The sequence below is a fragment of the Hypanus sabinus genome, chromosome 9, assembly GCF_030144855.1.
Source record: "Hypanus sabinus isolate sHypSab1 chromosome 9, sHypSab1.hap1, whole genome shotgun sequence".
NCBI lineage: Eukaryota > Metazoa > Chordata > Chondrichthyes > Myliobatiformes > Dasyatidae > Hypanus > Hypanus sabinus.
In genome coordinates this window covers 68,006,921-68,034,053 of record NC_082714.1, presented here as the reverse complement: position 1 = coordinate 68,034,053, position 27,133 = coordinate 68,006,921, and the positions used below count along the sequence as shown (strand labels likewise).

The following is a 27,133-nucleotide window of genomic DNA, read 5'->3' as shown; positions in this document are numbered from 1 at the left end:
TGCCATAAACTCTGGAATCTGGAGAAACAACTTGGAGGATAGATGTACGGATAGTTGAATTACTCATAAACAGTGAATGTGTATAGGGTGCTCACATAATATTTCAAAGGCAAAAACTGCAGATCAACATTGATAATTAGTTACTGTGAATCGGAAACCAGCTAGCCTTTTCCAAACTTTGTACTAGCCACTGGTACGCACCCCTCACTGTCTAGCACATCTTTTATGCTAGCCTTGGTGATAATTGCATCGTCACATTTAAACCACTGGTCCTTGTGCTGTCGAATAAAGCTGGTATAGTGCCCACTTTCCAGTGTTCCCTGATGATTGACTACTGCAAACAGCGAATACCTGCAGAAAAAGGACAACATTACTGAGATGAAGAGATGTACATAATGTACAGCTTGTGAAGGATCTATATTCACATTGATTTGTCAAATATTCGTCAGGGTGGAGTTTTGGAGTTTCCTAACCTGCTCGTTTATCCCTGCTGCTTTCACAGTATTTATTCACACTGAAACTTGTTTTTATAGCTTTCCAACATCACACATTCCTTCGCAGCAGCAATCTCAAAGAAATGAATGAAAATAGATGATAGTGTGATGAATCCTGTTAGGAACTCAAGTGTTAGGATTAAGTCAAAGGACTGAGTCACCATAGATGCACAAAAGGGCAGGACAGGGCAGGAACTCATGATGGTATAAATAGTTTCCCCATTGCGGCATTTTATGAGAAGGAACCAGTTTTCATTGAACATTTAGATATGCAGCTTGGAAACATCCTGATAACTTTTTCCTTCTGCATTAGATACTGTTTAAACATTATCTAGAATGCACATCCAGATTTTCAAAAAGTTATAAGGGTACGTTTAAGTAGTGACTCTTCAATATGATTTTATAATCAATGTCATATTTTCTGCATTAGTTGGAAACAGGCCAAACTACAGAAAACACTAATGGGGGAGGGTCTGCCTAGCAGCATGTAGGAATCTGCTAGATCCTGCTGCTTACACAGTACAAGTTATATGCTGGAAGATTACTTTTGAAAATTACACAAAGCTTTGTGAAAAAGTCACATCAAGTGAAGAAATCTGGCTGGAATACATAACAAATTTATACAAAGCATGTACACATTGAACAGAAGATTAGAGTGGGAGAAAAAAAATCAAATAATTTTGGCAGAAGCCAGTGGTTATCAGCAAGTAGTTGTGATGTCAAATAGAAATGATTTAAACGTAATTAAATAGCTCAGATGGTCATGCTGCAATGTTTTGTATAATTTTCAGTATTCTCATCTGCAAAACAACATCAGTATTAGTGGGGCTGAAGAGAAAGCAACAAGGACTTTTAAAAAAAATAAGGAAGACAATCAGAACCTTTAAGAATTAAAGTTCATATAAATCTAGTAGAACAATTGCTGGAAACTAATCTAATAAACTATTGCTGGACAATGAACAAAGCACTAGCGGGCTTTAGTACAATGCTCAGCAGCATCCAGCATGGTTATATTTGTAATTCACACCATCCAGTGGAGAAAAAACAACTCCAAATTTCATGGAAGGGAGCTGATTTGGGTTCAGAGGAAATTGAACATCAGCAATAGAAAATATAGCTTGAGCTTCTTCCTTCCAAGGAAGATGAAGAGGGGAATTTATTGCACTTACTACAGGGAGTTAAGGGTGGTGTGGATGAGAGTGCCATAATACTGCTGTATCTCTAACATCCAGGAGCAAGACTCATGAATAAAGTCTGCTCCTTTCTAGACTTAAAGACTACTATGAAACTATCTCCCGTTGGCATTTGAAAGGTGTAGAATTTAGAGACTCAAAACAAATGGAATAAGAAATACGCAAGGAGATTATTTTAAAGAGATCACAAAAAATAAACCAAATGTAAATGAACAACCATAGATAATAAAATAGAACAAACTATTTCAGTCTGTGCTTCAATTATAAACTAGATATCTGGTCAAGAATGTAATTAAAGATCAAGGAAGAAAACCAATCTTGAACTATACAATTAGATTCTTCCATGGAGTGCAAACATTAAATGACAATTCCATTTTGAAAACTAAAGGATTTTTTTGTAAAAACATAATTATGATTAGTCAATTTCTTCAAATAAATTGGGTAAATTTATAACAGATTTAGTTGGACTAGTATCCAATTGTCTTCTCATTCTATTCTTTGCTTTTACAAGTCTGTCCCCAGCACCTTGAATGGCATTCTACCTCGATTCTCATGAAACACACACTCGCCTGCAGTTATTGAGAAATGTATCACATTTTAATGGCTGTTGGAGTGACACGTTCCCTTTAAAGGAACCCCACAACACACTGACGAGTGAGACACTTTTTTTTAAATTGAACACATTCAGATAATGAAAAGACTCACTTGTGATTGGGTTGCTTGCCAGTTATGATGTCATGCCCACACATACACACAAGTTGCATCTCTCTCAGCCTGTGCTGTTCACATAGGACTCTGGAATGAACAAGTGCACTCACTAAGAACAGGGCTCTCCTTCCCACAACTACATAGATTATCGCAACGTACTCAGCAAGCCTTGTACATCAATGGTACCTCCAAATCAAATTCTGAGAACTGGCCCTGGCTCCACAGCTACACATGATTATTTTTCAAATGTTTGTATACAAAAGGGAATTGAAGGATTTGGTTTGTATTGCACTTATAATAGGCAGTGAATTTTTAAAACTGTGACTTATAAATTAGTTATCAAATAACTGTAGAAAACTGTGACCATCAAGTGTCAGAGACTGAAACAGTTACATTCTGTCTCAAGCAGAGCCAACTCAGGTTATCAAAAGGTGATTATATAATAAAAAATAAAAGTCCTTAAAAACAACCAATTTAAAAACACTAAAAATAACAATATTTGACTACAATATGGTCAAACGTTGAATTAGAGACTCTGCAGAAAACCCATTCCCCACCCCCATATCTCAGAGTGAGTTGCAAATAACTACAGTGACAGCATTCCTATTTCAGTGTTATAAATCAAAGCAGCAGCCAGATTTTCAGAAGGTTTCCATCATCAGGCTAACAATAGATTGGGAGTTCTTAAGGATCCAATGATCCCTAATCTGCATTCAAAAATGCAGACAACTTTAAAACCATTGCCACGTGATTGACTTCCATTATGTACATAAAGCAGACCATGCAAGCAACGTACAATGTACGAGAGAACAATGTTTGCAAATGCAAACTTAAAGCTACATCAACTTACTTATTGTCATTGTTTAGACTATCCACAGGCTGCTGGTACTGTCCATTCATCCTGCTCTCTTTACTAGAAAAAGAAAAAGGGTACAGATAAAATACATTTCAATACCTAATGTGCCCAATTACACACTCATGTGAACACTATGATGCAAACTTGTAGTGCAACTCTTTGCAAGGATAGATTAAGTCCTTAATGGAAAAGAACAATATTTTTGGACATCAATTATAACTGCTGGCAGTGCACTAGGATGACTATGATCAGGAAGACATATCTGTCCTGATGAAGGGTTTCAGCCCAAAATGTTGGCTGTTTACTCTTTTCCATAGATGCTGCCCGGCCTGCTGAGTTCCTCTAGCATTTTGTGTGCATTGACCAACTGGAATTATTGCTGACAAACTGCACTTCATTCACATGCTATAGACCAAAACAATCTGAAGAAAACTTAATCTCAGTATTTCTTGTGGACAACCAAAGTTCCAACAGCTCACATTGGTTCAGCCAGCAGTGAAAGAATCTGACAGGCAGCATTTCTAACCTTTGCAACATAGGAGTGATACAGAAAATGTAAGACTTGTTTTCCCTTTTGCCATTTGCTACCCCACCTCCCTTATGTTCTACATTTGTTTCTAATCAGATTCTATCATCATCTGCAGCCATTTGTTTCCTCTACTTATCACCTCTCAGACTATCTCCATTTCTAATCTTCCCCCCTCCATACGTCTGGATCCACCAATGGCTTACCAGCTTTTGCACCATCTCTCTCCACTGGTCATCACCCCTCAATCTTTCAATCTTGAAGTGTCCCAACCCAAAATGTTGACTGTCCATTTCTCTCAACTAATGCTGCCTGCCCTCCTGATTTCCTCCAGCAGCTTGATAGCTACTCAAGATTTCTGTCATTTTCCCAGTCAACACCATTCCAACTTGGATGTACTTTTCCATTCCTTTGTTACTGCAGAGTCCAAATCCAGAAATGCATGAGATTTATGAGAAAAGTTTGACAAAGACACGTGGCAAAGTTTGGAATATGTTCCATTTCCTGACACCATTCATTCCTATGAACAAACACTTTCTAGACAACAGATCCAAAAAGTGCAACCAATCTATGATCATCTCAGTTTTGTAAGTCTTTCCTTACACTTCCTCCACCCATCATACTTCCTTACATTTGCTTTGGCTCAGTCAGAGCTGGTGGAGGTATGGAAACTGCAACACATCATGGAGGAGGAAATTGCCTGGATATTAGTACCAGAAGGTGGTTAACTCCCTACAAACATGCTTTTTGGTTTAATCCATAGCTAAGGACAAGGGAACGTGACTGTGGTGAGGTAAACAAGGTGGAAGTTGTGCAGGAACCTTAGTCGTTGCAATTGGCCCATAGGTTTGAGGTTCTTTCAAGCTTGTTTGGACAAGAATAGTGACTAGAGTGCAAATGAATTCACTGACCATAATACCATGGTAAGGGAAACCATTTGAATGGGGTGGGATAACAATGCTTTGGCATAAGCAAAAGTATAGCATGTGTGCACAAGGGTGATTGACACTTCTCTGTAACAAGAGCAATAGATCAGAGGGCAGTGTTGCCTGCCTAGCGCCAACGTTCAGGACATTACTCTGATTCTAGACAGGAAAAATTCAGCAATCATAATTAATGCAGGTACTAGCAACACAGACAAGACAAAGGTTCTGCATAATCAGTGTGAGGAAATGGATCAAATTAAGCAGAAACCCACAGAAGATAACCTCCATGTTGTTACCCAGCACATGCAAACTGGCAAAGGACAAATAAGATCAGGGAAATGAATGTGTGGCTGATGTGGGAAGAATGTTCCAGTACGTGGGGCATTGACACCAGTATTGGGAAAAGTGAAGGCTGGGAAAGTGAAGATCTACATTTGAGCTGTGTTGAGTTCAGTGCAGTAGCAATATACATAATGAGGAAAGCAAAGAGAAATTTCATGTATTGAGTGCAGGCAATGGATCAGTTTATAAGGTATAGCACATGACAGTGCAGAGATGAAGCTAAAGCCAAAAATATCACTCAGGGAAATGAAAGAGATGGAAGTATGTCTAAGAATAAATTAGCAGGAAAGGCTGTGGATTACAAAAATAAGGAATGAACTGCACAAGCTATTCTTAAATACAGTCGGCCCTCCTTATCCGCGGGGGATTGGTTCCGAGACCCCCCCGCGGATACCAAAAATCGCCGATGCTCAAGTCCCTTATTTAACCTGAATCAGTGCGGTTGCCTTTAGGACCCAGTGGAACCCCAGACTTTATTTAACATGTTCAGAGCAGTGGACATTAGGACCCTGCGTAGCTCTGAATCAGCGGTGATTCTGGTAATCACGATCGCGATTGAAAATAAAGTGCAAGTAATAAAGCGATTGGAAAGAGGTGAAATGCTATCGGTCATTCGAAAAGCAGGAGGCTACAGTCAGTCAACGATCGGAACAATTTTAATGGAGCATTTGAAAGGCCCTGCCCTGATGAAAGCTACAATTATTACTAAACAACGCAATGGTTTAATTATTGAAATACATATGTTTCTTAAGTGTTTTATATGCATAGAAATGTAAAATATGTACTATATACTAAGAAAAGCGTTTGACTAACTGACGCTAAATAATACCGGATTTACCTGTTCTGACTTCAAATCCGACTTAAAGACAGACTCAGGAATGGAACTCATTCATAACCCAGGGACTGTCTGCACTTTTAAGTCATTTCTAGATTACTTATAATACCTAATACAATGTAAATGCTATGTAAATAGTTGTTATACTGTATTGTTTAGGGAATAATGACAAGAAAAAATAGTCTGTACATGCTCAAGCAACAAATGCTGGAGAGAGAACTTCCGGGTTTTCCCCATCCGTGGTTGGTTGAATCCATGCATGCAGAATCCGCAGATAAGGAGGGCCGACTGTACAGACATTTGAAAACAGAGGAATTGAACAAATTAAAACAAATATCACTTGCATAGATTTCAGTGAATTTATACAGCATGAAAGTAGGCTCTTCAGCCCTGGTCCATGCTGGCCAATTCACCTATCCAAGCAAATCTCACTATCTAGCATTTAGGTCATATTCCTCTAAACCTTTTTAGCCATGTGACAATCATTGAACTTCCCTCTGGCTGCTTGTTCCAAAAACTCAGCTTGTCCTGTGAAAACCTTGCCCTTCAGATCACCTTTAAATCTTTCCTCTCAGTTTAAGTCCTCTGGCTTTAGCACCCCCACCCCCCAACTCCAGGACAAAGACAGTGACTATTTATCCAATCTGTGTTGCTCTATTTTATAAACATTATGCGGTTACTCCTCAGCCTCCTTTGCCTCAGAAACTGAGCCCTCCCTCCTTATAATTAAATCCCTTCAGTCTAGGGAACATCCTAGGTAATTGTCTATGTATATCCTTCAGCTTAATCACATCCTTCCTAATAGCATGGTGCCCGGAACTGCACTCAATACTCCAAGCGTGGTTTTGTACCATGGCATCTCAACTCGTACTGAGTGCCGTGCCTGATGAAGGCAAGCATCCCATAAACCTTCTTCATCACCCTGTCTATCTGCTAAATATTTTAGCATTTCTGAAAGTGCAATAGAAACCTGGATCAACTATTTTAGAACATGGAACAGCACAGTATAGGAACAGGTCTTTTGACCCATAATGTTGTGTTGAACTAATTATACACCCAACTAATGCCACACAATGTCACTATCCATCTATCATTTGGACACTCGTGTGATTATCTAAGAGCTTCTACTGTTTTTGCCTCTAAGTGTAACATTTTACAGCGCTAGCAATCAGGATTCAATTCTCACCACTGTAAGGATTTTGTATGTTCTCCCTGTGACTGCAATGATTTAATCCCACGTTACAAAGACACAAGTGTTAGAGTTGGTAAGAGTTGTGCATGCTATGTTGGTGCTGAAAATATGCTAATACTTGAACACCCCAGCTGGTTGTTGATGCAAATGATGCATTCCACCATGTTTCATTGTATTTGTGAATATTAAAGCTAATATATCTAATCTATTTTTCACCCATTACAAACACATAAATTTGGTCCTAAATACTTAGAAAGACGGAGCTTAGGGGAAAGGTGGAGAAGTGGCTCCCAGTCTTAGCACAATAAAGGAGCATGATCCAAGTTCAGAAAACCAAGATTTAGAAATATTTGGTTGGGGTTGAGAAATAACAAAAGGCAATTCGTCATCTTGGAACTGGTGTGCAGGCTCCATTAAAGTAACCACACGGAAAGAGAGAGCATACAGGAAGAAATAAACTGGGCAGATATATAATAATCAAGGGGAACCATCCACACTGGAATGCCAAATATGCAAACATAGCCCAGATGAGAAGTTCATAGCATTTTTAGCTTAAGTTTTCAGAACAGCACATTCTGGGATACAACCAGATCACAGATTATTCTAGATCTAATATTGCGAAATGAAATGGGATTAGTTATTGACTAATTTGCGAAGGCACGTAATTTATTGACACAGCATTTTCCCCATGGAAGAATGGTACATCAAAGAAACAATCTGCGGGAAGAATTCAACAAGTCCAGCCAATGGTGGCAAATATATTATTGAATACATTTCTGTGGGAGGAAAGGAAGCGTCAAAATTTCTGGTTGAAACTCTGCATTCTGTGCCTCTTAAGAATGGCACTTTACTGTCAGTGTGCCATTTTGTTTCAGGTGCTATCTCTTGGATGAAACTACAAAGCAACGCTCTATCTTATCAAAGATCCAACAGTATTCCATCCCAGACAGCAACAGTGTTCTCTGCTCAACATTCACCATATATTTTAGCAGATTTTATCGAACATTGCTGTTCACAGCAATAACATTCCATTTATTGTAAAGTGCTTTGCAAGTCAAAAGAACACAGAAGTGTAGAGTCATTTTGCTTCTTCACCCATTAAATGCCTTAATATGAAGGTTTGAAAAGTACTATTACCTAGAAGCCATGAACGGAGTCATGTCTAGCTCCAGTGGAAAAGAGACATATGTAGTGATCTTTCGCCGTAACTTGGCCGAGTGTTCAAACCGCTACAGGAGTGGAACAAGAGAAAACTTGTTTTCATTAGTCAGAAAATCAAAACTGTAAGTATTCCCAACTACATTATCTTCATCTCAGTGTTACTTTAATTAAAATGTTTGAAAGTACTGATTCTAATGGTGGCAAATGTATTATTGAAACAGAAATTTGAAAAGTAAAGACTCAGCAGGTCATGCAGTCTCTACAATAGCATCATTAGAACACTGGGCTGGCATCTGCAATGTATTCCAAGCTCAGATACAAACCAATTACAGTGCACTTCACACTTGGCAAATGCAGATTAAGAGAAAAGTTACCACAATCTTGAGCAATCACAGGACTGCTTCACTTTGTAATATTGTAGTACCAGAGTATCTATGTAAAACGTTTGAAAAGACAATCAAGGTTGTCACTCAAAAATCAAAAACTACTGCTGGCTCTGCAGGAGCAGACAGCCTTAAATTAACAAGAGTTTACCGTTTCATTTGAGTTCATTTTCAACACAGACAGAACTCAGAAGCAATCTTTGTTTGCTGCACTTACTACACTAGTGGAACAGACTCAGTGGGCTGAAAGGCCTAATTTTACTCCTATATCTTGTGGTCCATACAAAAAACTTAAGGGAAGACCTCAGAGTACAAAATCAATTTGTTTCAAAGCATACAAACATGAATGATTACTATTTTGCTTCTTCTGCTAGTACTGGGGCTCAATGTCTACAGACAAGAGTCACAGAATAACACAGCACAGAAACAAGTTCTTTGGCCCATAAAGTCCATACCGAACCATTTAAAATGCCTACTACCATCTATCAGGCTAACTGGCCTATAATTTCCTGTTTATTTTTTGACTGTTCTTAAATAGTGGAATAACATTAGCTACCCTCCAGCCCCAGTACCTCACTTGTCTCAAAGGATGATTTACATATCTCTGCTAGGGCCCTTGCAAATTCTGCAGTTGTCTCCCACAGGGTCTGAGGGAACACCTTATCAGGACCTGGGGATTATCCACCCTGATATGCCTCAAAACAGCAAAATTACCTCCTCTGTAGGTATATTGTCCATGACCTCACTGCTGCTTTGCCCCACATCTATAGACTGTCCATCTTTTAGGGAAATATAGATGCAAAAAATCCTTTTGAAGATCTCCCCATCTCTTTTGGCTTCACACATAGATTACCATTCTGATCTTCCAGAAACAAATTTTATTCTTTACAATAATTTTGCCTTTAACATATCTGTAGAATCCCCTAGGATTCTCCTTCATCTTGTCTGCTAGGGCAACCTCATGGCTTCTGTGAACCCTCCTGATTTCTTTCTTAAGTGTTCTCTTGCATTTCTTGTACTCCATAAGTATCTCATTTGTTCCTACCTGCCTATGCCTGCTGTGCACCTCCTTTTTTCTCTTAGCCAGTTCCTCAATATCCCTTGAAAACCAAGGTTCCCTAAACCTATTACTTTACCTTTTATTCTGACAGGCACATATGAGCTTTGTACTCTCAAGATTTCACTTTTGAAGGCCTCCTACTTACTAAGAACACTTTTACGAGAAAGCAGCCTGTCCCAATCTACATTTGCTAGATCCTTTCTGATATCAAAATTGAACTCTCTCTAATTTAGAATCTCAACCTGTTGACCAGACCTATCTTTTTCCATATTTACTTTGAAACAAATGGCATTGTGGTCACTGGATGCAAAACGTTCTCCTTCACAAACTTCTGACACCTGCCCTGTCTCATTCCCTAATAACAGATCAAGTATCGCACATTCTCTTGTTGGGACTTCAATGTACAGATTAAGGAAACTTTCCTGAACACATTTGACAAACTCTACCCTATCTAGTCCTTTTACAGTATGGGATCCCAGTCAATATTATGTGGAAAGGTAAAATCAGCTACTATACAGACCGTTACTTGCAGCAGTCTGTTGGGTGGTCTGTAATACAGTACATTAATGTGGTCATACTTTTCTTACTCCTCAGTTCCACCCATGAAACCTCACTATACAAATTTTCCAGTCTGTCCTGACTTAGCACCGCAGTGACATTTTCCCTGACAAGAAAATAGAGGCAGGAAATATGTTCCAGATGCTGGGAGAGTCCAGCACCAGAGGGCATGGTTTGAGAATAAGGGGTAGGTCATTTAGGACAGAGTTAAGGAAAAACTTCTTCTCCCAGAGAGTTGTGGGGGTCTGGAATGCACTGCCTCGGAAGGTAGTGGAGGCCAATTCTCTGGATGCTTTCAAGAAGGAGCTAGATAGGTATCTTATGGATAGGGGAATCAAGGGATATGGGGATAAGGCAGGAACCGGGTATTGATACCCATGATCAGCCATGATCTCAAAATGGCGGTGCAGGCTCGAAGGGCTGAAGTCTACTTCTGTACCTATTGTCTATAAAAGCCACCCCTTGCCCTTTAATTCCTTCCTGTCTGTCGTGTCTTAAACAACGGAACCTCTGAATATTGAGGTGCCAGTCCTGCTCCTTCTACAACCATCTCAGTAATATCTATATCATAATTCCATGTGTTATGCTCAGGGCATGGATCATCTACATTTCCTACAATACTTCTTGTGTTGAAATTTACGCAGCTCAGAACATTAATCACACCATGTTCAATCTTTTGATTCCTGACTTTTTCCTGAGGTCTTAACAACATGTCTCCACAACTTCTCCACTATCTGTTCTAGCACTCTGGTTCCCATTCCCCTACAAATCTAGCTTTAATCCTCCCCCACCAGGTAGTAGAAAACCTTTCCACTAGGTCAGGTGCAAATCATCTCTTCTATACAGGTCCCACCTTCTCTAGAACAGAGCAAAATGACCCAAAAATCTGATGCACTCCCTCCTACACCAACTACTTAACCACATGTTAAAGTGCATGATATTACTAGTTCTGGCCTCTCTAGCACTTGGCACTGGTAGAAATCCTGAGATCCCAACAACCCTGGAGGTCCTATCCTTTAACATGGTGTCTAACTCTCTGAACTCACTTTGCAGAACCTTGTCTCTCTTCCTACCTGTCACTGGTACCTACCTGGACCATGACCTCTGGCTGCTCACCCTCCCACTTAAGAATGCTGAAGACTCAGACTGAGATGCCCCAGAATCTGGCACCTGGGAGGCAACATACCATCCAGGAATCTTGTTCTCATCCACAGAACCTCCTTCCTGTTCCTCTAACTAATGGATCCACTATCACCACAGATTGTCTCTTCCCCTCCCCCTTCCCTTTTGAGCCACACAGCCAGATTCAGTGCCAGAGAGCTGAGCACCGTGACTCCCTCTGCTAGTTCACCCCCCCGACAATATCCAAAATGGTATTCCTTTGGCTGAGGGGGTTAGCTACAGGGGTACTCTGCACTGGCTGTTTACTACCTTACCTCTTCCTGATTGTCACCCAGTCTCCAGTGTGCAGCACCTTGGTGTAATTACCTCTCTATATGCCCTGTCTATCACCCTCTCAGCCTCCCAGATGATCTGGAGTTCATCCAGTTCCAATTCCAACTCCTTAACATGGAGTGTTAGAAGCTGCAGCTGGATGCTCTTCTTGCAGGTGAAGTCGTCAGGGACCATGCCTTCCCATATCCTGCAAGAGGAGCGTTCAACTATCCTGCCTGGCATTCCTACTATTCTAACTGTGCAAATATAAAGGAGGAAATAATAAATAAACTGGAAAAATATCTATAGCTTTTCACTTATTTCCTCACTGAAGCCGAAGAACTAAAGACTCAAAATCCCCGCTCTAACACTATCCACTCCAACAATGGCTGCTCTGCTTGCCACTGCCTTATTTTAATTTGTTTTTGCCAATCAATCCTGATAGCTAATTGCTGCAAATCAATGCCTTATATACTTAAATTCTCAAAATTTCTTCAAAGCTGCAACGTACTTTGAGATGAAAACAGGCCACTATGGGAAGTTTCTTCATGGTAAGCTGTTTTGTTGATTCTTGGTAACTATGGCAACCACTGCATTTGATTTTGGCACTGCTTCCAAGATGTTCAGGTCTTGTAAACCTGGGGGCAGAATTAATAAAACAAAAGATTTTGTTTTAAAAATGTGTTCTTTAGTATTGGCAGAATTTACTGTTCACTGATAATTGTGCCTTGAACTTCAAGCTAATTATAATTGGCATCAGAATAATGTAGATCATATCCATTAAGAGTGGAAGTTCCCTATACAGAGGATATTGAGACATGGCTGTTGATCTGAAATCAAGTTGAATGGTATTCTTTCTAGCCTGCTCACAAGTTTTAAACATCTACTAAATTCATTTTCACAACTTACCATGGTGATATTTGAACTCATTTTTCGTGATGCTCTTCACGCACCATAATCAATAGGGCATCATACCAAATTTACATAAACTAAACTCATACTTAGCCATTGACAAGGCACAAGTCTGCAGCAAGTAGTTCTTATAAACCATGCTGATACATAAATAACATGGACGCAATGTTGAACATGCAATGAGAGCAGATAACAGAAGGTACCTTCGTAGACAATCTGTGAGTGTGGTGGTACCGGAGGACATATGGCTTTCTCCATTCACAACATTCCCATCAGAGCCTGGACTTAAGGGCCAGAATGGTGTGGAAGACCCAGGCAGGTCTAAGCTAATATCCCAGAATGGATCTATCGTAGTGGAGACACCACTGAAGTAAAGAGAAATTATGACATGGTGACACGGTACATAGAATAGATAGAACTAGTCCTTTCACACAACTCCAAATTAATTTTCTACCGCAAAGAAGTTACAATGTAGAATTTGACCTGGCTTTTGACTGTCTATCCTCAAAATAAATAAATAATAAAGCTATGCATCCATAACTGAATTTTAATGGCATCTAGGATGTTAACTGTACTTACTGTAGATATAATGAAAATCAGGCCTGCTCTAGCACAGTATTTCACTAAAAAGTGGGAAGCTTTTTTCCAAGTTCATCTTGCTGCATCTTTAAGGATTATTAAATTAGCCCTTTATTTCTGGATTTATACATCAGTACAACTTAATTGTTTTGTGTTATTGCTGTGATCAACCATTGAAAATTTTGCAGACGACCACAACTAAGAGTTGAGTTCATCAAATCACATCAGGTGGCTAAGTGTACACAGAAGATAGGCTACCTCATATCTGCCACTAATTAACCATTTCAATATCATAAGCTTTGTTTTTGTAAAAATTCTCTCGTCAAATCATGTGTACTAGGCAGCATAAATAGCACTAAGTCCCTGCTTCATCAGTACGCTAAAAACGAATTACTGGGTGATTTAAATTAGTCTATCCTGAAGATAAAAATTCATTTATGTACATCAAAACATACAGTGAAATGCATCATTTGTGTTAATAACCAACACAACTCGAGGAAGGACAAGCTGAGAGCAGCTCTGATGTGTCACCACACACTCTCTATTGCTGCAATGTTCAGCAGAACAACACAAGCAGAAACAAAGCAAGCCTCTTTTCTCCCTCCCATCATATACACACACCGCTCCAACCCCAGGACTGGACATCCAACCTCCAGTCTCTGGGCTTCCAACTTCCAGATACACTTGAGAGGTCTCTATTGTTGGGCCTCAACTTCTGCACACTCCAATTTTGGACTTCAACCTCTGATATCAAGCCCAGGACTTGCCGAGCTCAGGACTCACCTCAGGCCTTGAATTCTGGACTCGCGTAGGCCTCTGACCTTGCTACTCACTGAGCTGAGAGATCATTCTGGCCCAGACTTGCAAACGTCAGGCCTCCAATTTTTGGACAGGAGCTTCGACCTCGGCATCTTCTGTCTTCAAACTTGGGTATTGATCCCAGGAGTTGCCGATCATAGGGCTTTGAACTCTGGGCTTGCATGGATCTCCAACCCAGGACTTGCCAACCTGAGGCTTGGTTTATCACAAGCCTCATCCAAGGGATCCATTGGCCTCTCATTGATGACGGGGAACAGCTGGTCTAGGTCTCAGTACCTACCTACCCAACATCCATCCACAAGAATCACTGGCCTTCTATCGGGTGTGCTCCAACCAGGACTCCAGCTCCTGTCCTGACTTTTCACTTACTGCTCCTTACCCCAACTCCCTTCATCTTTGTACCTAAACTAACCTGTCCCTAAAATCAAATCTATGAACCTAAAATATAACCAAGTCTGAGCTATGACTTAGCACCATCTTGATCCGAACTTAACCAGAATTTATCGAACCGTGTTTTGGCTATGTGCAGTGAAGTATCTTGGAACAGCACAACTCAGAATGGTTTTCCCAGATGTAACTTTATCAAATTTTAATGACAATAAAAATGATAAGGCAAACAAAAAATAATGGAGAACAGGGATGTTTTGAGAAAACACTAAAGAATGATAGTAAAACCTAGAACTTTTTTTTAAGTCAAGGATAGAAATTTAATTTTGTTCACTTTCTCCAGTTATAACTGAAGTGAATAACACTAGACGCATGCTCCCTTCTCCCAAAGATGGCTTAACGTGGTTTCAATTATAATCTACAAGAAAAAAAACTATTCTCTTACTGGCAGACTTGGCAAGTGACATCAGACTGCAGCCCCCCAGTGAAGATTTGGTCAATAATACAGTTACAGTGGTTTGGATTGCTGGCTTTCTTCCCATTATCATCACCTGCAGTAAAATGAAATAAATCCATTGAGAAAACTTTGAGACTTAAAACAGTCAAAATCAACAAAAAAATTTGGTGATAATGATCATTAATAATTTCAAAGAGCATTTACTAACATTGCTTTACAACTGTGCAAGACTAGACAGAAATGTTAAATGCAGGGTTAGATGCAAGCAAACTAACAATAAATCTATAGATAAGATTTTTCAAAATGCTATTTACTTCAGCAAGAGTCTAGAAATTGCAAATCTGGCGAAAATCAAAGAGCAGTAATTTCACAGGATAGCATTGTGCAGTGAAACTAGCATTATTGCTTTACAGGTCACATCTTTGCAACAACGGTGGCAGACAGGTGGCCCCAAGAGAAAGCTGGACAAGCTGATGAAGAAAGGTGCCAGCAGTTATTTTTATTCAACATACAAACATTTATCCCTGGCAGGAAGAATGAACAGAAGAGCATTTGGAGAAACACATCACTCAACACCTATGGTTTTAATAAAAAACACATCTAGAACCTTCTCTAGAAGTATGATTTTTGAAAGACCTTCTTAATGTATCAGTAACCAAATCTACAACAGAGCAGCAGAGGCAGTCTGGAATAATCCTTGGACAAGCGTGACTGTCACTTTGACTGCCAAGGACACCTCTATTAAGATACATGTGTTATACTGAAGTCATTAATCTGTGTTGGCCTTTTAAACAGCAGAAATTTAGGGAAAATGAAGTTAATAAACCACAGCTGTTCTGGAATAAATAGAAACTGATAAGGTTAATTATAGACAAGCTGTCTGTAAAGTGTGTCCACATGGAAATGGGGAGGCATTTTGCACAAAGCGAGAAAACTCCTAATGTATCCAAAACTGCTCATATCCCAGAAGTCTATCTTCAGCAAATTTTCACCTTGCCCCAAATTATAGGAATTAATATCTTTCCCAAAGTAATAGGATTTCATCTCCTGGAGAAGCAACTACAGCTTTGATACATTTAATCAGCCAACTGACTGGTAGGTCCTGTTATAGCCTCCTGAACAGTTTCAGGAACAGAGCCAGTGAGGAAAGCAGATACACCTGAAATAACTAAAGAATGGCATAGCAGTACCCTGATCAGATGTCGTGAAAAGACCTCAGATGCTGGAATTGGAGCAAAGACCGAGTTAGGGAATTGGAGCAGGAGCTGGATGAACTACCGATCATTCGGGAGGCAGAGGCAGAGATAGATAAGAGTTATCGGGAGGTAGTCACACCGAAAAGACAGGAGGTAGGCAAATGGGTGACAGTCAAGAGAGGCAGGGGGAGCAAACAGAGAAAGCAGAGCACCCCTGTGGCCGTTCCCACCAACAATAAGTATACCGTTTTGGATACTGTTGGTGGGGATGACCTACCAGGAACAAGTTGCAGTGGTCCTGTCTCTGGCACTGAGGTTGGACCCTCGACTAGGAAGGGGAGGAGGGAAGAGAAGAGAGCGGTAGTGATAGGGGATTCTATAGTTAGGGGAGCGGATAGGAGATTTTGTGGGGAAGATCGGGAGTCTCGGATGGTATGTTGCCTCCCTAGTGCCGGGGTCCGGGACATCTCAGATCGGGTGCAGGTCATTCTCGAGAGGGAGGGAAAGAACCCAGATGTTGTGGTTCATGTAGGGACCAATGACGTGGGTAGGATGAGTGAGGGGGTCCTGCATAGTGAGTTCAGGGAGTTAGGTGCAAAGCTGAAGGGCAACAATCTCGGGATTGCTACCTGTGCCACGTGCGAGTAAGGCAAGGAACAGAAGGATTATACAGATTAATACGTGGCTGAGAGGATGGTGCAGGAGGGAGGGCTTCAGGTTTTTAGATAATTGGGCTTTGTTCCAGGGAAGGTGGGATCTGTTCCGATGGGACGGTTTACACCTGAACTGGAGCGGTACTAACATTCTTGACATTCTTGCAGGAAAATTTGCTAGTGCTTCTCGGGGGGGGGGGGGGGGGGTAAAACTAAATTTGCAGGGGGCAGGGATCCAGGATGAGAGAGAGGTTAGCGAGAGGAAGAATAAAGGACAGGTGAGGACTACACGGTTCCAGAATATTAAGTGTGTAGTAGAGAAAGGAGGAACAAGTGATAAGGAGGACACATGTACAGAGGGATGGCCAGACAGAACATGGAGTTAAATGTGCAGAAAGAATAAGTAAATTTAGGAAGGACAACAAAATTCAAGGGGCCTATAGCCCGATGTGAGTTCGGGGAGCTGGGTTAAGCACAATAGGCAGCAATTTAAACAGAGAGAGGAGAAATGGGCTAAAAATTCTATATCTGTATGCACAAAGTGTCAGAAATAAGGCGGATGAGCTTGAAGCTCAGGTGCGAATGGGTAACTATGATGTTGTTGGGATAATGGAGACATGGATGCAGGGAGATCAGTCCTGGGAAATGAATGCACAAGGGTATACGTGCTATCGTAGGGACAGAAATGTGGGCAGAGGGGGTGGGGTGGCCCTGTTGGTGAGGAATGAGATTCAGTCCTTTGCAAGGGGGGGACATAGATTCAGGAGAAGTAGAGTCTGTGTGGATAGAACTGAGGAACATTAAGGGCAAAAAGACCCTAATGGGTGTTGTCTACAGGCCACCAAACAGTAGCATGGATATTGGGTGCAAGTTGAATAGGGAGTTAACATTGGCATGTGGCAAAGGTAATGTTGCAGTAGTTATGGGGGATTTCAACATGCAGGTGAACTGGGAGAATCAGGTTGGTGCTGGACCCCAGGATAGGGAGTTTATAGAGTGCCTACGGGATGCATTCTTGGAACAGCTTGTACGAGAGCCGACCAGGGACAAGGCTATTCTAGATTTAGTGTTGTGTAATGAACAGGATTTGATAAGTGATCTTGGAGTAAAGGAACCATTAGGAGGTAGTGACCATAATATGATAAGTTTTTATCTGCAATTTGAGAAGATAAGGGCAGATCGAAGGTGTCAGTGTTGCAGTTGAACAGGGAAGACTATGGACCCATGAGGGAGGAGCTGGCCAAAGTTAACTGGATGGATATCCTAGCAGAAAAGACAGTGGAACAGCAATGGCAGGTATTCTTGGGAATAATGCACAAGGTGCAAAATCAGTTCATCCCCGGAGAAGGAAGGATTCAAAGGGGGGAAGGGGCCACAGTGGTTGACAAAGGAAGTCAGAGATTGCATAGCACTTAATAAAAAAAGGAAGTATGACAGAGCTAAGGTGAGTGGGAGGACAAATGATTGGGAAATTTTTAAGGAACAACATAACTTAACTAAAAAGGCAATACGGGGAGAAAAAATGAGGTACGAACACAAGCTAGCCAGGAATATAATGGAGGGTAGCAAAAGCTTTTTTTTTTGGGTATGTGAAGAGAAAGAAGATAGTTAAGAACAATGTTGGGCCCTTGAAGAATGAATTGGTTGAAATTGTTATGGGAAACAGAAATGGCAGAAGAATTTAATAAGTACTTTAGATCTGTCTTCACTAGGGAAGAGACAAGCAATCTCCCAGATGTATGGATGGGCCAAGGTCATAGGGTAACAGAGGAAATGAAACAGATTAACATTAGGAAGGAAACGGTGATGAGTAGACTGATGGGACTGAAAGCCGACAAATCCCCAGGTCCAGATGGTCTGCATCCAAGGGTACTAAAGGAGGTGGCTCTGGAAATTGCGGATGCATTGGTAATCATTTTCCAATGTTCCTTAGATTCAGGATCAGTTCCTGAGGATTGGAGAATGGCTAATGTTATCCCACTTTTTAAGAAAGGAGGGAGGGAGAAAACAGAGAACTATCATCCTGTCAGCCTAACATCAGTAGTGGGGAAGATGCTAGAGTCCATTATTAAATAGTCCATTAAAGATGAAATAGTGGCATATCTAGATAGCAGTGATAGGATTGCGCCGAGGCAGCATGGATTTACCAAGGGCAAATCATGCTTGACTAATCTATTGGAGTTTTTCGAGGATGTAACCAGGAAGTTAGACAAGGGAGATCCAGTGGATAAAGTGTACCTTGATTTTCAGAAGGCATTTGATAAGGTCCCACACAGGAGATTGGTGGGTAAAATCAGAGCTCATGGCATTGGGGGGAAGATATTGACATGGATAGAAAACTGGTTGGCAGATAGAAAGCAAAGGGTAATGGTGAATGGGTGTTTCTCGGAATGGCAGGTGGTGACTGGTGGGGCTCGGTATTGGGACCACAGCTGTTTACGATTTACATCAACGATTTAGATGAAGGCATTGAGAATAACATCAGCAAGTTTGCTGATGATACTAAACTGGGTGGCAGTGTGACATGTGATGAGGGTGTTAGGGTGATGAGGTGTGTCAGGGTGACTTGGATAGGCTGGGTGAGTGGGCAGATACTTGGCAGATGACGTTTAATGTGAATAAGTGTGAGGTTATCCACTTTGGGAGTAAGAACAGGAAGGTAGATTATTATCTGAATGGTGTAGAGTTAGGTAAGGGAGAAATACAAAGAGATCTAGGAGTCCTTGTTCATCAGTCACTGAAGGTGAATGAGCAAGTGCAGCAGGCAGTGAAAAAGGCTATTGGAATGTTGGCCTTTATTACAAAGGGAATTGAGTACAAGAGCAAGGAAATCCTCTTGCATTTGTACAGAGCCCTGGTGAGACCACACCTGGAGTATTGTGTACAGTTTTGGTCTCCAGGGTTAAGGAAGGACATCCTGGCTGTAGAGGAAATGCAGTATAGATTCACAAGGTTAATTCCTGGGATGTCCGGACTGTTTTACACAGAGAGGTTAGAGAGACTGGGATTGTACACGCTGGAATTAAGGAGATTGAGAGGGGATCTGATTGCAACTTATAAGATTATTAAGGGGTTGTACAAGATAGAGGCAGGAAATATGTTCCAGATGCTGAGAGAGTCCAGTACCAGAGGGCATGGTTTGAGAATAAGGGGTAGGTCATTTAGGACAGAGTTAAGGCAAAACTTCTTCTCCCAAAGAGTTGTGGGGGTCTGGAATGCACTGCCTCGGAAGGCAGTGGAGGCCAATTCTCTGGATGCTTTCAAGGAGTTAGATAGGTATCTTATGGATAGGGGAATCAAGGGATATGGGGACAAGGCAGGAACAGGGTATTGATAGTAGATGATCAGCCATGATCTCAGAATGGCGGTGCAGGCTCGAAGGGCCGAATGGTCTACTCCTGCACCTATTGTCTATTGTCTATAAAAAACAAACTGTTGGAGGAGCTTAGTAGGTCAGGCAACATCCTTGGAAGGAAAGAAACAGTTTCTTTTCTCAGATGAAGGATCTCAAACATCTGTTGAGGACTCTCTGCAGATCCTGCTTGATGCACCCTCTAGCAGTTTTTTTTGAAAAGCAGTGTTTACTATTGCTGTTTCACAGCTTCAAAGACCCAAGTTCAATCATGGCCTTGAGTACAATCTGTGAGGAGTATGCCCTTGACCAAATTGGTTTCTTCTTGGCCCTCCAGTTTTCTCCCACATGCTAAATGATAAGTTAATTGTTTACTGGAAGTTACTAGGGCGACAGGGCAGTTTGGGGGAGGGGGAGGGGTGTAGTATTATTGTAGTTGGATGTCTGATGATCAATATGGATGCACTTAGCCAAGGGTCTCTTTCTGTCCATGAGGATTCAAAAGATATGAATAATCCTGCCACTGTCTTGGAGATCCAGCTCATGGTTTTGGTTCTTCTCAAATAAAGACAATCAAGAGGAAGAGGAAGTTATCAAAAGTAACTGGAAAGAATTAGTATATGTAAGATGTGTATATTTGCAAAGATTTCTATTACCAATGCTGCAGCAGCTACAGAATCTAACAAAGTTGATAGCAAATCACAGAAAAATGGAATGGCGAACCACACACAGGTTACACTTCTGGAAAATGGTCTGCACTGTAATTTTTCATAACATGTAGCCTCATCATCAAGAAAAACAAGCTGAAAAAAGGGTGCTGTATGGAGTAAAATACATTACAAACATCCAGGAGGGTTTTTTAAAATATAAAACAATACATTGATTGCCCAACAAGAGGAAGGGCCTGAGAGATATCAGCTTCTGTAATTTACGGACAAGGTGAAAAATATGCAGAAGATAGATGGGACCTAGTGTTAGGCAATGAGCCTGGCCAGGTGACCTACCTACCAACAGGAAAACAGTTAAGGAGCAGTGAACATAACCCCTCAAGTTTTAAGATAGCTATAGAAGTATGGAATTTGTGGGTGAGTATTAACTTAAAGCAGTGCAAATTACAGATGTATCAGGAAGGAACTAGGGAGAATTAATTGGGATCAACTTTTTGGGCAAGTCCACATCTGCCATGTGGATGGTGGTTAAAGACAGATACTGATAGCAAGGTACAGGAACCTTGGATGTCAAGAGAGGTGATGAGTTTGATTAAGAAAAATGAAGCATACACTTGAAGACCACTTTATTTGGTACCTCCTGCCCGAGGTTTTCTGACGTTGTAACCCATCCACTTCAAGATTCGACATGCTGTGTCAGAAATGCCCTTATGCACACCATTATTGTAATGTGATTATTTGAGTTACTGTCACTGTTCTGTCAGCTTGAACCAGTCTGGACAATCTCATCTGACCTTTCTCATTAACAAGGCATTTTTGCTCAGCAACCTGCTGCTCAATGGATTTTGTTTTTGCTTTTGCACCATTCTCTGTAAACACGATACTGTTGTGTGTGATAATCCCTAGCCATCAGCAATTTGAGATATTCAAACCACCTGCTATGGCACCAATAATCATTCCATGGTCAAAGTCACTTAGATCACATTTTTCCCCATTCTGAAGTTTGGTCTGGACAACAATTGAACCTGTTGACCATGTCTCCATGCTTTTATGCCTTGATTTGGTGCCACATGATTGGCTGCTTAGATATTTACACTAACAAGCAGGTGTACAATTGTACCTAATAAAGTGGCCACTAAGTGTAGGAAGAAAAGAACCAAAGAGTGAGGATTGCATAAAAGCCAGATAAGAAATTAAGAAGCCAAGATTGGCAAATAGGATTAAATAGGATCCAAGGCATTCTTTACATCAAAAGCAAGATAACTTAGGACCACTCAAAGATAAAAGAGGTGGACAATGTGGAAGAGATCGTAAATGAGTACTCTGTGTCAGTATTTACCAAGGAGAAGGATGAGGAGGATAGGGAGATCAATGTGGAGCAAAATGTACATTTGGAGATAAAGATGGTAATTTTGAGTCTCTTGAACATTAAGCTGGATAAATCCCAAAGACCTGATGGAATATATACAAGGTTGTTGAGAGGCACAAGAGATGAAATTCCTTGGCCTTGCCCAATATCTTTGTGTCCTCCCTCTGCCCCAGGATTGGGGAGTAGCTAATGTTTCATTATTTTAAAAATGAAAAAGGGAAAATCCTGGAAACTAGTAAATCTCAGGAGGTTACTGGAGAAGGTTCTTAGATAGAATTTATGAGCTGTTGGAAAAACCTGGCCTAATTAGGGACATGGCTTTGTGCAGGGAAGGTTATGTCTTGAGTTTTTCGAGAGGTGATGAAGCTGATTGTTGAAGGTAGAGCTGTGGAAGTTACCTAATGAATTTTAGCAAGGCATTTGGCAAGGCCCCTCATGGAAGGCTCATTCAGAAGATTAAGAGGTATGGGATCCCAGCTGAAGTGGCCATTTGGACTCAAAAATGCCTTGTCTAAAGAAAGAATAGTGGTTGCTGGGACTTATTCTAGTGGGTGGTCTGCAACTACTACTGTTCTGCAGGGGTCCATACTTGAACCTCTGCTCTTGTGATATTATATAAAATGACCTGGATAAAAATGTAGATGGGTAGGTTGGTAATTTAGCAGATGTGTTGTGGATAGTATTAAAGACTGCCACAGCAGGATATAGATCAGGTGGATAAATGGCAGATGGAGTTTAACCCAGACAAATGTGAAAAGCTGCACTTTGGCAGATCAAATATAAAGGGACAGGATACTGATAATGGCAAAACTATTTTAGCTGTGATGATGTGCATAGGGATCTTGGGATCAAAGGCCATAGCTCCCTGAAAGTGGCTATACAGATTGATACGATTGTACATATCAAGGGATATGGGGACAAGGCAGGGACTGGGTATTGATAGTGAATGATCAGCCATGATCTCAGAATGGCGGTGCAGACTCGAGGGGCCAAATGGTCTACTTCTGCACCTATTGTCTATTGATTGTAAAGAAAGCATATGGCATGTTTGCTTTGATTAGTCAAGAATTAAGTTCAACAGTTGGGAATTTATGTAGCAACTTTATGAAACTCTAGTTAGGCTGCAACTGGAGTATTGCATTCAATTTTGGTTACTCCATCATAGAATGGATGTGGAAGCTTTGGAGAGGATGCTGAAGATTGACTGGATTAGAGGGTGTGTGCTATGACAACAGGTTGAACAAACTTGGGTTGCTTTCTCTGGAGTGGCAGAGTCTGAGAAAAGCTATGTAAGATTATGAGAGACCTCCATAGTGCTGACAGGCAGCATCTTTTCACAAGTGTTGGAATGTCTAATATCAGAAAGCATGCATTTAAGGTGAGAGGGGTTAAGTTCAAAGGAGACATGCAGGACAAGTTTGTTGTTTTTTTAAAAATAAACAGATTGGTGGGTGCCTGGAATCTGCTGCCAGGGTTTGTGAAGCAGGCTGATAGGGCAGAGGCATTCAAAGGGCTCTTAGACAACTGAATATGTAGGAAATTAAACTAGATGGAATGGATTAGTTTAGTTTGGCGGTTAATTACTGATTAGTTATTTCAGCACAGCACGATGGGCCAGAGAGTCTGCTTCTGTGCTGCGTTTAACTTTTTATTCCACAGATTCTGTAAAACCAATCTTTATTCCATATCTCAAATTTTTGGATGGTGATTTACGAATTCTGCAATGACAAATTTCCATTACCCAGATATCTGAAACATTGGTGGCAGCCTGTATATCATTTCTCCTGCCTTGCTAGAACAAAAAGATATTTGGTGCATTTCCCATTTTAAAATAGCCAAAATTGTCCTTAGTGCTGTTTCTCAGTTGATGCTATTTCAATATAGGAAAAGGGTATTGACACATACAAGCTCATGGGCTGAATAGGGTTATTGCTGCACTTTAGATTTAGAGATTTGTGATAAGCACAGTCCAGAGGACTGGATAAATATAATTTTTTTTTGCATGAGATCTGCTAATACATTCACTATGAAACGAATCAGAGCAGTGGCTCAACAGCAACATTAAACATTAAAGAAAAATCTCCAAAGAAAAAATTAAAGCAATTTTAATTGTGAGAAATAGTTGTTTCCCACCCTATTTCAAGGAAGAGGGAGCATACAGCAGGCAAAATAGGAATATGGAACCATCAGCAGTGCCATCACAGTTCTCTTGCTTCCCTGTAATAATGAGGCCAAAACTCAATAGCACAGGATTAAATCAAAAATTCAAGCTCTTCTTAGCTAGACACTTTATAACTTTCTTGCAGATATCCAAGATTGATGTGTCATATATCTAAATCTAAATTCAGACTGCACTTTTAACTGAATATCATATTGTTGGTTTTGGTTTGATAAAGCTATACACCATCAACTTTAAATAGCACAGCTTGCCCTAGTACCAATTCATAGTGCTGCACAATGCTGCTAATGGCCTCTGCAGTCGATGAGAGAACTTGCTGCTATGGGAAAAATGTTGCCATGAATGAAAATGTGGCTTTTCCCTTTTTAATATGTACGTACCTTTGCAGTGCCTATGTAGGACATCTAGTGCAGCAATCAGAAATTCATGTGCATCCTGCTGTTCGTACCCTGCTAAATGCCGTGCATGCGTCCACACCAAATGCAGTAACCTATATGGAATATGTGGAGATCGATATCCAGAGTAGAACTGTATAAAAGAAAAACAAGAACATAGAAACCCACTTCTCTTTTTCATCTGCAGTTGCCTGATCAAACACTACCTGAATTGGCAATAATATGATCCAACAGATTTTTTAAAAGTTCAGCTGAATCAACTTTTAATTACTTTATGATGAAAGCTACACCAGAGCAAAAGGAGTATTTGATCAAAGATGTGGGGAATTTGACAAAGTTACTAATCTATCATCACTTGTGCAGATGTGCTCAGGAAATACTTATTGACAGGATATATTTTTACAACCTCAATTCAGTCTCCAGAGTTTGTAAAAAGGTAATTTACTTGCCAGACGGTAAACGTGCAAAAAACCGGTCAAATAGGGCGAAGATAGGGGTGTTAATTTTCTTGAACCCTGATTTAGCTCGACCCCGCTTTTTTTGTGATGACATTTTATGGACCCAAATGATCACGTTATAACAGGGTTTCACTGTATGGACAGGCAAGTTGCAGAGAAAGGGAATAATAAATGGGAAAAGAGTATGATGGAGTGGAGATTTGGGTTATTCCCCTGAAAATGCCTTCAAATTTGGCTAGTTAATAGAGAGAAAAAACATGCTGGATCACTGAGAGGAAGACCATTAACAGATTCTGGAATTGGGAAACAAAAGAAAATGCTGGAAATGCTCAATAAGTCAGGCAGCATCTGTGGAGCAAGAAATTAAAAGTGGATTGTCTTGCATCAGAATTGGAAAAGGTGGTTATCTGAAATTTGAATATCTGGACACTCCTTTGAATATTGGAGTGTCCAGATGGAAGATGTGCTATTCTCCAAGATTGCACTGGGCTTGGGAACTCTGCAAGATGCCAGAGATTAAAATCTGAGAGAGAGTAGGGTAGAGAAATAACCTGGAAGCTCAGGGTAACCCTAGTGGACTGGGGGGAAAAAATGTATTCTGAAAACTAATGAGTTAATTTGTGCTTGGTTTCTCTGATGCAGTGTAGACACATAGTGAGCACCAAATATGATCCAAAAGATTTTGGAACAGTTAGAGAAATACTCCCTGGAATATTAGGGTTTGTAGGTGATAGAAAGGAATAAGATAGAAGTACAAGTAACAAGTCATTGCAGTGAAGAGGAGAGTAGTTTATGAACATGAAAGAATGAACTAAAGGTTATGTTGACAAGGGTTGGGACAGCTGAAAGAGGCATATTTTATTGAGGATGATCTGTTAATTCAGAAGGTTGGTGGTTGAGAGCCTTGTCAGGTATGGTAAAAATGAAAGGCATAATTAAGAGGGGAAAGATATTAGTTTAGAATGTATTTTCAAACAGTTGCAGTAGGGTATGGAGGTTGCAAGTGGAATGGAATCCTTCCAGGAAGAGATGTAGCCAGCTGTGGAGTCAATGAGATCATTTTGATTTTCAAAGATAGGCATGGCACAGATTGCAATAGTCTGCATGTTTCCAGGTTGCATATCATCCTGACTTGTGTGTCTGCTCATCATCCTATGTTGTTAATCCTGGAGCTCCCTTTCTTGTAGCACTCTTGAACTGTTGTAACGAAGATAGTTGAAGCATAGTACAGCAAATACCTTCACCACACCATGTGCAGTAATACTTAAGGTATATGCTTAGAACTAGGATAAGTAGGGACAAGCAATAAATACTGGCCTCAATTAACCTCTAAATCTCATCACATACTAAATTTTAATACATATTAAGCTATTCAAATCATTTTCTTGCTCCATTCTAAAATTCTTGTTTGACAATATTTCTGATTGAAATGGCTGATTTGTGATTTAGTTGAGTTTGCTTAGTCACTACTGCATGGCTGTCTGTTGGTAGCAAAAGCCACTGAATTAACTATAGATAACTCCTGCTTTATAAAGATGGTGGCAAATCATACTTTCTGAACAGTCTTCATTAAAATCATCAGTTTTGTGGTTATTCGGGTTTTATAAATTAGGTTTGATCTCTCAAATCCAGCACATTTTTTGCTTTTACTCATCCTTTTCTGTAAAACCAAATATTCTACAGTAAAGTCATCAGGAAGTCTATATGTTCTTGAGAGAGCTGGATGTGAACAGAACACAATACAATGAATGATTGTTCACACCAATAAATGTGGCCTACTGAGTAGGTTCTCTTTTGGAGCTTTGCTATTCATCTTTCAAACTTTTGAAATGTCTTCCTGGTTCATACAGAATATGGATTTCTGTGAGTTCAGTCACAGGTCGAACCCCTGAATTAAAGAATTCTGTGAATAAATTGTTGTTACTGTAGAAATTAAAACAAATTAATTTTTAGTAAAACTTTTTAAATACACAACAAATAAAAATGTTCAAGAATATTAGCAATCATCATTTACAGTTTATTTCTTAAAAAAGTGATCGAG

The 27,133-nt window shown here is 40.3% G+C and overlaps 1 protein-coding gene across 4 annotated transcripts in view; it reads right to left on the bottom strand.

Annotated features, from left to right (window-relative positions):
* Window positions 1-27,133, bottom strand: part of usp22 (ubiquitin specific peptidase 22) — a 203,755-nt gene that overhangs the window by 5,208 nt on the left and 171,414 nt on the right. For 3 of the 4 annotated variants that reach the window (XM_059979850.1, XM_059979852.1, XM_059979854.1), the window contains 9 exons: window positions 24,620-24,767; window positions 14,811-14,916; window positions 12,784-12,945; window positions 12,180-12,306; window positions 8,210-8,301; window positions 6,070-6,168; window positions 3,246-3,308; window positions 2,393-2,482; window positions 202-351 (listed from right to left, as the gene is read on the bottom strand). In XM_059979850.1, coding sequence (XP_059835833.1) covers window positions 202-351; window positions 2,393-2,482; window positions 3,246-3,308; window positions 6,070-6,168; window positions 8,210-8,301; window positions 12,180-12,306; window positions 12,784-12,945; window positions 14,811-14,916; window positions 24,620-24,767 — 1,037 coding nt within the window. The remainder of the gene's footprint in view (window positions 1-201; window positions 352-2,392; window positions 2,483-3,245; window positions 3,309-6,069; window positions 6,169-8,209; window positions 8,302-12,179; window positions 12,307-12,783; window positions 12,946-14,810; window positions 14,917-24,619; window positions 24,768-27,133) is intronic. The other variant, XM_059979853.1, reaches the window with a different exon arrangement.